Here is a 12,543-nt window from a genome sequence, read left to right as displayed (position 1 = left end):
AAAAAAAAAAAAAAAAAAAAAAAAAAAAAAAAACCCAAAAAAAAAACCCCAAAAAAACAAACAAACAAACAAACAAAAAAACCAACCTGGGCCCCAGCAATCACCAGTGCAGTGCTGCCTGTCACGGCTGAGGCTGGGATTGCATCTGCCTGTTATGAGCTGCAGAAGTGCGCTGCAGAAGGGCGTATGCCGGGTTTGTGGAGGTGGAGCAAACCATATTCTGCATGTGTGGTCGAGGCACTGACCCCTGTGAGCTTATTCAGTAATTAACAAGCTATGCTTTTGGAGGCAGAGGGGGAGGAGCCCCAGGGGTGGGGAGCTTGTTTGCTGCAGCAATCGCTCCGATTCTGTGCTTTTCGAAAGGGTCTTGTGTAGGCCAAAATGACACTGATTTCTCTTTGTAGCCGAGGATGACTTTGAACTCCTGATCTGCCACACCACCTCCAGTAGGATCTGTGTGTCATGTTCCGCACACTGAGGCGATTGACCTCAAAAGGGGGAGGCCTCCTGGAACCGGCTGTGGAACTCTTTGCCAGAGAAAAATTATTGAGCCGTAGTTCTCATGGCAATCTATCTGTTTTGTTTTCTCTTATTCCTTTTCTTATTCTACATGTTCCTAGAAGCCTAAGCCCCGCTCCGTACTGGACTGGGGTAGTCCGTGGCACTGATCCTCCAGCCTACGCCTCCCGAGGTCTACACTACAGGTCTGTATCACCATATCCAGCCTGTCTATGCTCTGAGTATTAAATTGAGGATTTTTTAGATATACCTTTTGCTTTTTGATACAGGGCTTCACTGTGTAGTTGACGGTGGCCTTGAACTTGATATTCCCTTGCATGGATGCTAGGGTGGATTCCAGGCAAAGACAGAGGTGACTGTCCTCATATTTTACAGATGCTAGATGTATTAATTACTTATTTTCTTGCTGTGACAAAATATCTTGACAAAAAAAAAAGAGTTTAAGAGGGGAAGGGACTCATTCTGAATTGCGGTTCTGAGGGGCACAGTCTGTCATGGTGGGGAAGGGAGCAGGGGCTTGACTGGCTGGTCATGTCTCATCCACAGGCAGCAAGGAATGCTGGCACTCAGGTCTCCATCTCCTTTATTGAGTCCAGGACTACAGTGCGTGCCACAGTGGGACCCATGGTTCAGGTGACTCGAGTCAACTGTAACCCCTCACAGGCACTCCCAGGGCTAAGGAATCTAGATGATCCCTCACAGGTACGCCCAGACATTGTCTTCTGGGTGATTGCAGGTTCTGTCAAATTGGCAGTCAGGCACTCCTACACAAGCACTTTAATGCCAAACTATGTCCTTGCTCAGCTCATGTGTGAGAGCTAAAGAGTAGCCAACAGCCAGAGGCCTTTACATAATATGGAAAATGATGTTGCTTTCATTGGGTAATCTAATTGATTAGTTGATCTATTTTTTTTTTAAAGTGGCTTGACCTTCAGGGTTTTTTTTTTTTTTTAAAGAATTATTTATTTATTTTATGTTTGTGAGCACACTGCAGCTGTCTTCAGACACCAGAAGAGGGCATCAGATCCCATTACAGATTGTTGGGAGCCACCATGTGGTTGCTGGGAATTGAACTCAGGACCTTTGGAAGGTGTGTTCTTACCCACTGAGCCATCTCCCCAGCCCTGATTTATTTTTTTAATTTAAAATTTTACTCTGTGTATATGGGCATCTTACCTGCACGTGTGTCTTTATGCCATGTGCATGCCTGGTGCCTGTGAAGGCCAGTAGGGGACACCTGATCCCTGGGACAGGAATTACAGACAGTTGTGAGCTGCCACATGAGTGCTGGGAATTGACCCTGGAACCTCTGGGAGAACAGCCGATGTTCTTACCCACTGAGCCATCTCTTTAGCCACTAATGGCTCTTATTGTCCCTAAGGTCTTGAACCTTAAACTGATGGTCACTTGTCATTTAGTGAAGTCGATCTACACCTCAGAGATGGGGTGAGTGCCCTCTGGACCTGGTTTCCTCAGCTGTTTTTTTTTTTTTTTTTTTTTTTCCGAGACAGGGTTTCTCTGTATAGCCCTGGCTGTCCTGGAATTCACTCTGTAGACCAGGCTGGTCTCAAACTCTGCCTGCCTCTGCCTCCCGAGTGCTGGGATTAAAGGCATGTGCCACCACGCCCAGCCTCAGTTGTTTTTTAAGACAAGGTCTCACTATGTCACCCTGGACAGCTTGAAAAACTTCTTGTTTAGACCAGGCTGACCTCAAATTGCTGGTATTAGAGATGTGACCACCACACCAGCCCATATGAGGCTCTTTGTCCCACAGTGGGATTAGTGGGCTGGGAAACCAGGCTTTACAATCAGTCTTTGAAAAGACCAGTGGGCCTTGGTAGCTTGGGGTTGAGATAAAACAGTTTACGAGGCGCCGTGCATCTCCTGGCTGTCCTAGGATTATATTCTGCACAGTGCAAGCATCTCCTGGTGTGAGAGGTGGGTGGTGACACAGAGCCTGCAGCCATGTTTGCTAGAATGCAGCCACTGTGCAGCAGCAGGTCCCCCCCCCCTGGGAATCTCAACGGCTGTCACTGGCAGGGTGGCTCTGGTTCCCGATGTGGCCCAATGTGCGGCCTACGGGACGACCCGTGCCCACAGCGCTGAGACAGCTTACCTTCATCCTGTGGATCTCGGCCTTCATGGCACGGATCTCTGTCTGCCCGGTCTCAGAATCCACTGAGCTGCGCATCTCCTTGGCCAGTTGGATTTTCTTCTCCCACAGCATGATTTGGTGCCTTCGGAGGTAGAAGAGGCAGCGTCAGAGGCAGAGGAGTTTTAGTTGTGTGTGTGTGTGTGTGTGACAGAAACCCTGCCTCTGCCGGGGCTTGGCATGCACTTGTGCACATACCAAAGCCAGGAGACATGGGGTTTCCTGCTCAATGCGTTCTTCATGTATTCTCAGGGGACAAGGTCTCTCACTGAGCCCAGAGCTCTATCATCTGGGGCTGTGGCACACCTGACCATACCTGGCTTACATGGGTGCCGGGGACTTGAACTCGGGTCCTCATGCTTATGCGGCAAGCTCCCTCATCCACTGAGCCAGCTCCCTGTTTTTTTTTTGTTTTTTTGTTTTTTTTTTCTTTTCTATTCTCAATGCTTGGTCGTAGTGTAAAATGCTTAGGAATGGGTTTGCGTGTTACTACTTTTTTTTTTTTTTCATAAAAATTAGATTAACTTTATAAAGTTTATCTCAAAGAAACCACTCCATATCTAGAGGCAAGTGGCCTGGCTGGTGGATGCTGCCGAGAGGTGTTCTACAGCTGTGTATGGTGGTTCTGTGGTTCTTCTGGGGCTCATAAGGGAAGCCTTCAGACATAACCCAGTGGTGCCAATATTTGGTGGCTCTCCCTCTGCACAGACTCTTCACAAGCCTGGTGACCTTTAGCTCGGGCCGCGCCCCTACTCACTCGGCCTCCACGAAGCTGTTGAGGAGGGTGGCCTTTTCCTCAGAGAGTTCCATCAGCTTTTCCTGCATTTGAATGGTCTCTCTTTCTGAGTCCTGTGGGGACCAAGGAGAGCTGTGAAGAAGGCTCAGGGCGGTGGCCTCTAGAGCCCCTCTGGACCTGCCAGGCCTCAGACCAACATCCGGATCCCTCCGCAAGCCACTCTAGGGAGGCTGCCCAGATGGAGGATGCGCGTCCGTGCGTGCGTGCCCTCCACCACACCCTGCCGGCGCCTGACAGGGCAGTGTGCAGTACTGGCCTTCAGCGTGCGCAGAAACTCCATCTCAGTTGCTATATTGTTCTGCTCCAGCATTTCCGAACTGCATCGGTTCTTGTCCAACAGCATGTTGAGCTTGGTCAGGTCGTTGTCCAGATCCCTCATGTGGCGGCTCACTATCTTTTGTTCCTTCTTCTCATGCTCAATCTTGCCTGCAGGGGACAGGCAAGTGGAGGAATGATGGAGGGTTAGGGGTCCTCGGCAGGCAGCAGCTCCTGTGGCTCCTTCCTATCCGGTCTGATTCAACCAGGTGCTCCTCCACGGGTGGTGTGTGTGTGTGTGCCTTCCTGGACTTTCTTTTCCAAAGCCTGGTCCCTGGAGAGAACTGCAAGGACCACGTGCTGCAGAAGCCCAGGCAGAGAGCAGAGGTAAGTGGGGAGGAGCATGGGGTGGGCGGGGCCGAGAGCAGGGGTGTGTGGGGCTCAGATGTTCTGGGTATTTGGGGAAGGCGGGATAGGAAGAAGAAAGATAAAAGATACTCTTGCCCTTTTTGGTGAGAAAAAAAAAAAAGGCAGCAGGGCGCACACAATTCTGCTCTTCACTGCCATTCCCACACCAGTATCCTTGGCTGGCTCAGAGCTACGGCTTTGCAGGTGGTTAACTTTGTCTCAGCGGATCTCACCCACGGGGTGGGGGTGGGGGGCTTTGCATCCAGCCAGTTCTGCTTTCCCACACTTCTCTTCCCCTCCATGCCAGGCGGCCTCACGTGCGAGGAGGAGCCAGGGCATGCGGTGGGATCTCTGGGAAGTGGGCAGGCACAGTCGCTCCAGACATTTCGGAGAAGACCTAACTGGACCACGTGGGACCCAGGAAGTTCCAGTCACGTGCTGTATGCTGGTGGTGACGCTGGCAGGCCCTGGGGTCTCAGATACGGCTGGCGAGCACGGGGTCAACCCGGTGGGACCCACCGCTCTGGGTGGCTAAGGGTTTTCAACTGTGCTTCAGAGATCTGGGGTGGGCGGGAACAAAAAGCTCTAACGCTAGTTAGGGGCGGGGTTGAGGAGATTGGCTGCATTTGTCTGAGGTCCACAGACCTCAGAGTTCCCTTGAAGGAGTGTTTTGGCCTCGGGAGCACAGGTGAAAACCGCTAACAGGCTAGGTAGCTTCAGCGTTTTCGTGGCTTACTTTGCTTCTGTTTTGAAACAGGGTCTTTCTATGTAGCCCAGGCCAGCCTCAAACTTACAGCCTACCGACTGCTGGGGTTACGGGTGCGTGTCGCCTAGTCTGGGGTTCGAGTGGCTGGCAGAGCTTAGCGCTGTGTGGCCCCTTCCCCAGAGCGCCCCAGGCTCACTCTCTATGCGAAGCTTCTTTTGTTCCATGATGTGCACCTCCTTCTTCAGTTGGTCCACGGACACCAGCTGCTCCTCACGCTCATGCGTGACCTGGACCAGTTCCTGCTGCAGACGCAACCAGGTCATCTGCGCCTCAGCCACTCCCGTGTTGTACTCTTCTGTCAGCTTCGACAGCCTTTTGATCTCCAGTTCCAGGGGTCCAGCTTCCTCCCCCTGGAGGAGAGTTAATAATAGTGAAGCATGAGCCTTGGGCTCCACGGGCGTGCATTATTATTATTACTTATGTGTAGTATATATGTGTGTGTGTGTGCGCACACGCGCGCATGATGCGCGCGCACGCGCGCCTGTTTAGCCACGGAGGTAAGATTTCCACACTGAGTGTTAGTTTGTTCAGACAGGGTCTCCTGCTGAACCTGTTACTCACTGGCTGATTAGACTGACTGGCCAACAGCCTCTTTCCCAGCTCTGGGGTGCAGAGGTCCCCTGCCTGGCTTTTACTGTGGGTGCTGGGTGGACCCACATCTTTATGAGGACAAAGGAACTGCCATGCCGATTGAGCTAGCTCCCCAAGGCCTTCTTTTGGAGGGGGCTACGGAGAACCATGATTCAAGGCATTGACTCCAGAGGCTCAGAGAGTCCTCACACCCAGACACTTCACTACTGTGATGGGGGAGGGGAGCGGGGGGGGGGGAGAGGGCGTGGCTCGGGGCTCTGGGCGGCGCTCACCCCCAGCTCCGACACCATCTGTTCCAGCTGCTTGTTGAAGAAGTTGATGAGGCTCTGCTTCCTCTCGATGAGGATGGTGCGCCGGGCGATCTCGCTCTCGCTGTTGGTGATGAGATCGTTGAACCTCTTTACCTCCTTGTCCAGCTCCCCCAGCGTCTTCTTATGCATGTCTATTTTGCAGTTGGTGTTGGTGATGTCCAGGGTGGCCTGGGCGATATCGCCGTCAATTTTTGAAAGATGTGTCACCTGAGGGCACGAAGGGACATAGGTGTGAGCGTTCTCCATCTTTGGCTGGGCTAGACTGCTATGTCCTCGACATTCTACTGGTATACTGAAGAGATCCCTGCATGCCATCAGGAGGAAGCTAACTGGCCCTGCATCTCAAGGACCTTCAAGGACCACCACAAAGCACAAGGGGCCTGCTTACCCAATGGAGACAGCGTGCATAAAATAAAGCAGTGTTGTGGCCCATGCCTGTGATTCTAGCTCATGGGAGGCTCAAGTGTGGGCCACAAAAGACATTCTCTTTCTCTCTCTCTCTCTCTCTCTCTCTCTCTCTCTCTCAAAAAAGGGATTGGGGGCTGGTATGCTAGTTTGTTTATTTAGGTTTTTTTTGAGACACGTCTTTTTTTATAGATGTATTTATTTATTTATTTATTTATTTATTTATTTATTTATATGTGTACACTGTCACTTTCTTCAAACATACCAGAAGAGTGCATCAGGTCCTGTTATAGATGGTTGTGAGCCACCATGTGGTTGCTGGGAGTTGAACTCAGGGCCTCTGGAAGAGCAGTCAGTGCTCTTATTCCCTGAGCTATCTCTCCAGCTCCTGTTTATTTCTTGAGACAGGGTTTCTCTGTGTAGCCCTGGTTGTCCTGGAACTTGCTCTGTAGACCAGGCTGGCCTCAAACTTAGAGATCCCCCTGCCTCTGCTCCTGGCTGCTTCATGTCCTTAATCCCAGCATGTCAGAGGCAGGAGGATCACCGTGACTCTGAGAACACCTTGATCTACATATTGAATTCCAGGCCAGCCAGGGTTATATAGGTTATATTACACCTTGAAGGGAGGAAGGAGAGGAGAGGGGAGGGGACTGGAGGGGCGAGGAGGAGAGAACAGAGGAGAAAGCAAGCTGTCCATGTCTGGTTTTTCTTGTAAACAAGCAGGGCACAAGTTTGGGGAGGGAGCGTGTTGAATCATGGGCGACTCTTGTCACAAAGCCACCAGAAGGACCACCTGGAATCCTACCTTTCTCTCAGTGTAGCGTATGCCCTCCTGTGCTCCTCAGGAGAGCATGGTGGGACCACACTCCACTGAACTCTTTAGTCTGACAGATCCTGTCTCATTTTCTTGTGTAATTAAAGATAAAAAATTTTTTTTTGAGACAGGGTTTCTCTGTGTAGCCCTGGCTGTCCTGGAACTCACTCTGTAGACCAGGCTGGAACTCCGAATCCGCCTGCCTCTGCCTAACAAGTGCTGGGATTAAAGGTGTGTGCCATCACCAGCAAAAAAAAAAATTGTTTTGAGAGTCTCTCAGTGTGCCGGCTGACCTCTGCCTCTGCCTCCCAGAGGCTGAGATTAAAGCTGTCTGTTTTTTGACAGCTGTGCAGCGCACAGTGGGACTCTGCATCCTGATCCCTTTCAGGGTATGGCATCTTTCTTCCTCTTGCACTGTGACCAGATGGAACACTGCCCTCTGCCACCCAAGACAAGCAGCCCGGCCGCCCAGGACCTCGGGACCTTGTCACTGCCTCTGAGTTTATAATGAGATTCTGCATTGACACACACACCCCCTTCCTCCTGCACCAGCTCCAGACAGAACGCGACTGCCTCATTCTGATCCTCTCTTCAGACAGGCTCCTTCCCTCCCACACATGTCACCAGTGCACAGGACTTTTGAGTACCGGTGTCCCCTTTCAAGGGCTATACTTCTGTTTGAAAACCATGGTGACATACAAAGTTGTTAGCTTAAGACTCTTTACTGCCCTCTGGTGGGAAAAGGTGGTGATAGTTCATGTCCAGTCTAGGACAGGGCAGGGTGGGGCCAAGACTGGTCTGGGCAGCTATGGGGCCCGGGCAGGCTACTTCATACCCACCACGCCCCCTAGAGTCTCAAAAGTCCTTAACCACCTTCTCTCGCTCCCTGCCCTGCTCCCAAGGAAAGATTCCAAGGAGATCCAGTTGGGCCATATATGCATTAGCTGCTGCCAGCTGTGTCCAGTCAGGGCAGAAGTGAGCTCCCCTCCTGCCAGGGTGTGTGTGAATCACGGATGCCTAGGCTGCCGGACAAGTGGCTGTCCTTTTAGGAGGACAGGTGGCAACAGCCATGTCTACTCCTGATAGTAGTCACCATGTCAGGAGTGGTGACTGGCGACTGGGCAGGTCCTCTGCCTCCTTCCAGATAACAGGAAAGACAGCTGAGCCCCCGGGGGCCTGAAGCTGCCTGCACCCAAGGCCCTAGCCAGAGGGAGCGCTGAGGCTCAGGTTCTCAAGGGAGCTGGATTCAAGACTTAACTGAAGAGACACCTGGGTGTTCCCCATCTCCCAGGTTCCAGGATGGAACCAGAAAGTCTGGGTTGGAGTGGCACAGCTGGAGCTGAAAATGTAGGGAGTGGGGCTGGAGATCCACTCCATCTGGCTCAGCCGTTAAGAGCACTGACTGCTCTCCCAAAGGTCCTGAGTTCAAATCCCAGCAACCACATGGTGGCTCACAACCACCCATAATGAGATCTGACGCCCTCTTCTGGTGCGTCTGAAGACAGATGTAGTGTGCTTATTTTTAATAATAAATAAATCTTTTGGCCGGAACAAGCAGCGCCGGAGCAAGCTGGGCTAGTGCGAGCTGGACTGTCTGGAGCGAGCAAAGGACCTAAATCCAATTTCCAGCAACCACATGATGGCTCACAACCATCTGTACAGCAGTGTACTCAAATACATAAAATAACAAATGAATAAATCTTAAAAAGAAAAAGAAAATGTAGGGAGTGTATCTGCATGGGGTGGGCAGCTGATAGCATGGACCGGTGCTGGCTGGGCCAGGGCGGGCCAGACTCTCTTCCTAAGACTGTGTGGTGTGAGAAAACAACTGAGCAGTCCTCCTGTGGGGATGTGTCCTCAGCCAGACTCAGCCAGGCTGTCGTGCTCCCTTAGGGGGTGGGGCCACGCCCTCCTCAGGGCCACTCGAGACAGAGATTCCAGCGATCCCACCATGTGATGAAAGGAAGGAAAAAAGGAGCAGGGTGTGGGGGCTCACCCCACAATCCAGCACTTGAGAGGTGGGGGCACACAGGCAGCCATGGGTCTGAGGCCGGCATGTGCTCTATGGTAAATCCTAGGACAATCGGGTACACAGAGAGAGACCAGTCTCAAAAATAAAAGAAAATAAAATAAAACTGTGTCACAGGGGGCTGGTGAGATGGCTCAGTGGGTAAGAGCACTGACTGCTCTTCCATAGGCCCCGAGTTCAAATCCCAGCAACCACAGGGTGGCTCACAACCATCTGTAATGAAATCTGATGCCCTCTTCTGGTGTGTCTGAAGTCAGCTACAGTGTACTTATGTATAATAATACATAAATCTTTGGGCCAGGGCGAGCGAGGACTGAGCAAGTGTGGCTGACCGGAGTGAGCAGAGGTCCTAAAACTCAGTTCCCAACAACCACATGAAGGCTCACAACCATCTGCACAGCTACGTATGTACGTGTACTCATATACATAAAATAAATTTTTTTTTAAAACTGTGTCACAGTTCAATGAAACTAATAAAAAAATATATTTGATTGGACCTGGAACCAGATATCTAACAAGAATGCAGTGTTAGCATGATTGTGTGTGTGTGTGTGTGTGCACGCTCGTGTGTGTCTAAATGTGTACAGAAAAAAGAAACAGACAGGGTTTCCTGGATGGCAGGTCTACAGCCTCTTACAGTTTTCATTGTGTCTTTCTGTGTTCCCCTTCCCCCCTGCCCCACGCCCCCCCCCAACTTCCTCCCCCCCCATGCTGGAGGGAAGAACCCAGGACCACACTCAGGCTCCCCAGGTTTTTTTACAGTAAGAAATTATGGGCTGGATGTGTCATCCCAGCTGCTCAAGAGACTAGCCAGGCCATGCTGAGCATAAGTTTGAGCCTAGCCTGGGTGTAGCCTAGCTACAGCTTACGTTCAAGATCAGCCCAGGGTAACTCAGTGAGAGCCTGTCTCAAAGAGATGTCTTGGGGAGCTGGGGAGGTGTGTGGCTACTCTTCGGGCCCAATAAATTGGGTGTGGTGGCCCAGGTCTATAATTCCAACACACACACACACACACACACACACCCACACACACAGAGTAGTGAGTTTGAGGCTAGCAGGAGCAACGTGAGACCCTGTCTTAAGGAAGAAGGAAAAGGATCAAGGGTCTCAGGGTCTCTCAGTGGTACGTCACTAGCCTGGCATGTGCTGGACTCTAGGCTCAATCTCTAGCCCTACAGAAAGTAAACTAATTAAATAATTAATTAAAATAAATTATGGGGCCACATCTTTAGTCCCCGTACTTGCGAGGCAGAGGCAGGCAGATCTCTTATCTCTGAATTTGAGGCCAGCCTGGTTTACATACCAACTTCCAGGCAGCTAGAGCTACATAGAGAAACCCCCTATCTCAAAAAAAAAAAAAGAAAGAAAAAAGAAAGAAGAAAGCAAATATAAATAAATAATTATACAAAGTATTGCCTTGACAGCTAGAAACAAGGTAATGTGCACCCCTCCCCTGCCCCCCTCCCCGCACCCGGCCCCCCCACCGCCCCCCACGCAACTCTTCACTCCCGTCTCTGGCTCCAGCCCAGCCCCTGCTCTGTCGGCTGGGGCCTCCCTACCAGGTTGGTGTTTTCCTTTTGCAGCTTCCGAAGGAGCTGATGAAAGTACTTGGTCATCTTGCTGGAGGTCCCCTGTTCCTGCAGCTTGTCCACCATGGACATGTCCATCTTTTGCCGTAGCTCCTGTTCCTGGTGGAAAGCCTGGCGGGTGGCCTGGAGCTCGCTCAAGACCGCCGAGTGTTCCTGTAAAGAGCTGTGCGTAGGTGGTGCCCATGGAGGGCCTCCTGTGGTCTGGCTGAGGGCAGAGGTTAGGGTTGGGGGCCGTGGCTCACCACAGAGCCCTTGTTCAGCATCTCCTCCGTGTCCTGCAGGGCGAGCTGGTACGTGTTAAACTCTGTCTGCAGAGCCTCTTGCTTGCTTAAGCACTGGGCGGTCATTTTCTGCACCAGTGTGGCTTCTGTCTCTGCGCGGTTCAGGAGGCGGGCCAGCTTCTCATTCTTCTCTTCCTCCTGCATGATGGACTTCTTGCAGACTTCGATCTCACTGTCTGTGGACTTCACCTGATGCTGACACTCCCTGAAAAGCCAGAGGGTAAAGCCTGCTATAGGCAAGCACATGGGAGGCCTGGGGTACATGGCTGTTTTCCACTCAGAGGAGTTTCGCCAAGTGGATTCCACGCACAGAGAGATAATTGGGTGGCAACTCTTTTTTTTTTAAAGTTTTTTTTTTTTTTTTTAATGTATATGAGTACACTGTAGCTGTCTTCAGACACACCAGAAGAGGGCATCATCAGATCCCATTACAGATGGTTGGGAGCCACCATGTGGTTGCTGGGAATTGAACTCAGGACCTCTGGAAGAGCAGTCAGTGCTCTTAACCGCTGAGCCATCTCTCTACCCCGGGTGCCAACTCTTGACTGCTGTTTATTTCTCTATGTGTGTCTTCTAAGTTTGCTTTCCCGTTGCTGTGATAAAACCCTGACCAAAAGCAACTTGGGGAGGAAGGGGTTTGTTTGATTCCCAGGTTATGTACAGTCCATTACCATTACCGAGGGAAGCCAAGGCGGGAACCTGGAGGCAGAAGGAATCCACCACTGATGGACGCAGAGGCCGTGATGGAATGCTGCTTGCTAGCCTGCTCAGCCTGCTTCCCTACCTGACCCAGGGATGCCAGTGCAGTTGTGGCATGGTTCTGGGAATGTGTGTGTGTGTGTGTGTGTGCACCCTTAGCTGCAGAGGTGGATCAGTGGTTAGGAGCACTGGCTGCCCTTCCAGAGAATCCAGGTTCGAGTCTCAGCACCCACATAGTGGCTCACAGTTACCTATAACTACATTTCCAAGGGATCAGATGCCCAGATGCCTTCTGGCCTTCGTGTATCCTGCACACATGTGCACTGCATAGACATACATGTAGGTAAGACACACATCTACACTAAAGACATCAATAGGTAAATAAATGTTTAGTCAGATGTGGTGACACATGCCTTTAATCCCAGGACTCGGGAGGCAGAGGCAAGCAGGTCTCTGTGAGTTTGAGGTCAGCCTGGTCTACACAGCAAGCTCCAGATGCCCAGAGCCACATGGACAGATGGACAGACCCTGTCTCAGAAAGCCTTTTCACCTGGCTTTCTTACATGGGTTCTGTGGGGGCTGCGCTCAGGTCCCCATGCTTGGGCGGCATGCATTTCACCATCCAAGACTTCTGTCCCGCCCTTGACAGCTATTTTCTAGTGGATCAACAGGACCACTGATGGAACCTGTTGAGAACCCAGGGTTACACGTCTTTGCTGTCATGATTATGAGGGGGAAAGGAAGGAATCCAAGAGCTGGGAGAGTCACCTTCCTGTCAGGATGACATTATCCTGTTCTAGATGCAGACAATGAAGCTCAGGTCATTAAGTCACCAGTCAGCCTGCGGGGCAGGGCAGGCTCATCACTCCAATTACTCCTTTCTCTCTCTCTCTCTCTCTCTCTCTCTCTCTCTCTCTCTCTCTCTCTC

The 12,543-nt window shown here is 51.3% G+C and overlaps 1 protein-coding gene across 2 annotated transcripts in view; it reads right to left on the bottom strand.

Moving 5' to 3' along the window:
- The window catches only part of Ccdc40 (coiled-coil domain containing 40), a 36,903-nt gene that overhangs the window by 7,387 nt on the left and 16,973 nt on the right, over positions 1-12,543 (bottom strand). For both annotated transcript variants that reach the window (XM_021178226.1, XM_021178225.1), the window contains exons 11-17: positions 10,878-11,121; positions 10,606-10,788; positions 5,760-6,005; positions 5,033-5,246; positions 3,724-3,893; positions 3,429-3,520; positions 2,636-2,756 (exon numbers count right to left, since the gene is read on the bottom strand). In XM_021178226.1, coding sequence (XP_021033885.1) covers positions 2,636-2,756; positions 3,429-3,520; positions 3,724-3,893; positions 5,033-5,246; positions 5,760-6,005; positions 10,606-10,788; positions 10,878-11,121 — 1,270 coding nt within the window. The remainder of the gene's footprint in view (positions 1-2,635; positions 2,757-3,428; positions 3,521-3,723; positions 3,894-5,032; positions 5,247-5,759; positions 6,006-10,605; positions 10,789-10,877; positions 11,122-12,543) is intronic.

The sequence above is a fragment of the Mus caroli genome, chromosome 11 (assembly GCF_900094665.2).
Source record: "Mus caroli chromosome 11, CAROLI_EIJ_v1.1, whole genome shotgun sequence".
Classification (NCBI taxonomy): Eukaryota; Metazoa; Chordata; class Mammalia; order Rodentia; family Muridae; genus Mus; species Mus caroli.
Note: the sequence above shows the minus strand (reverse complement) of the source record. Positions and strands in the feature narration are given on the sequence as shown.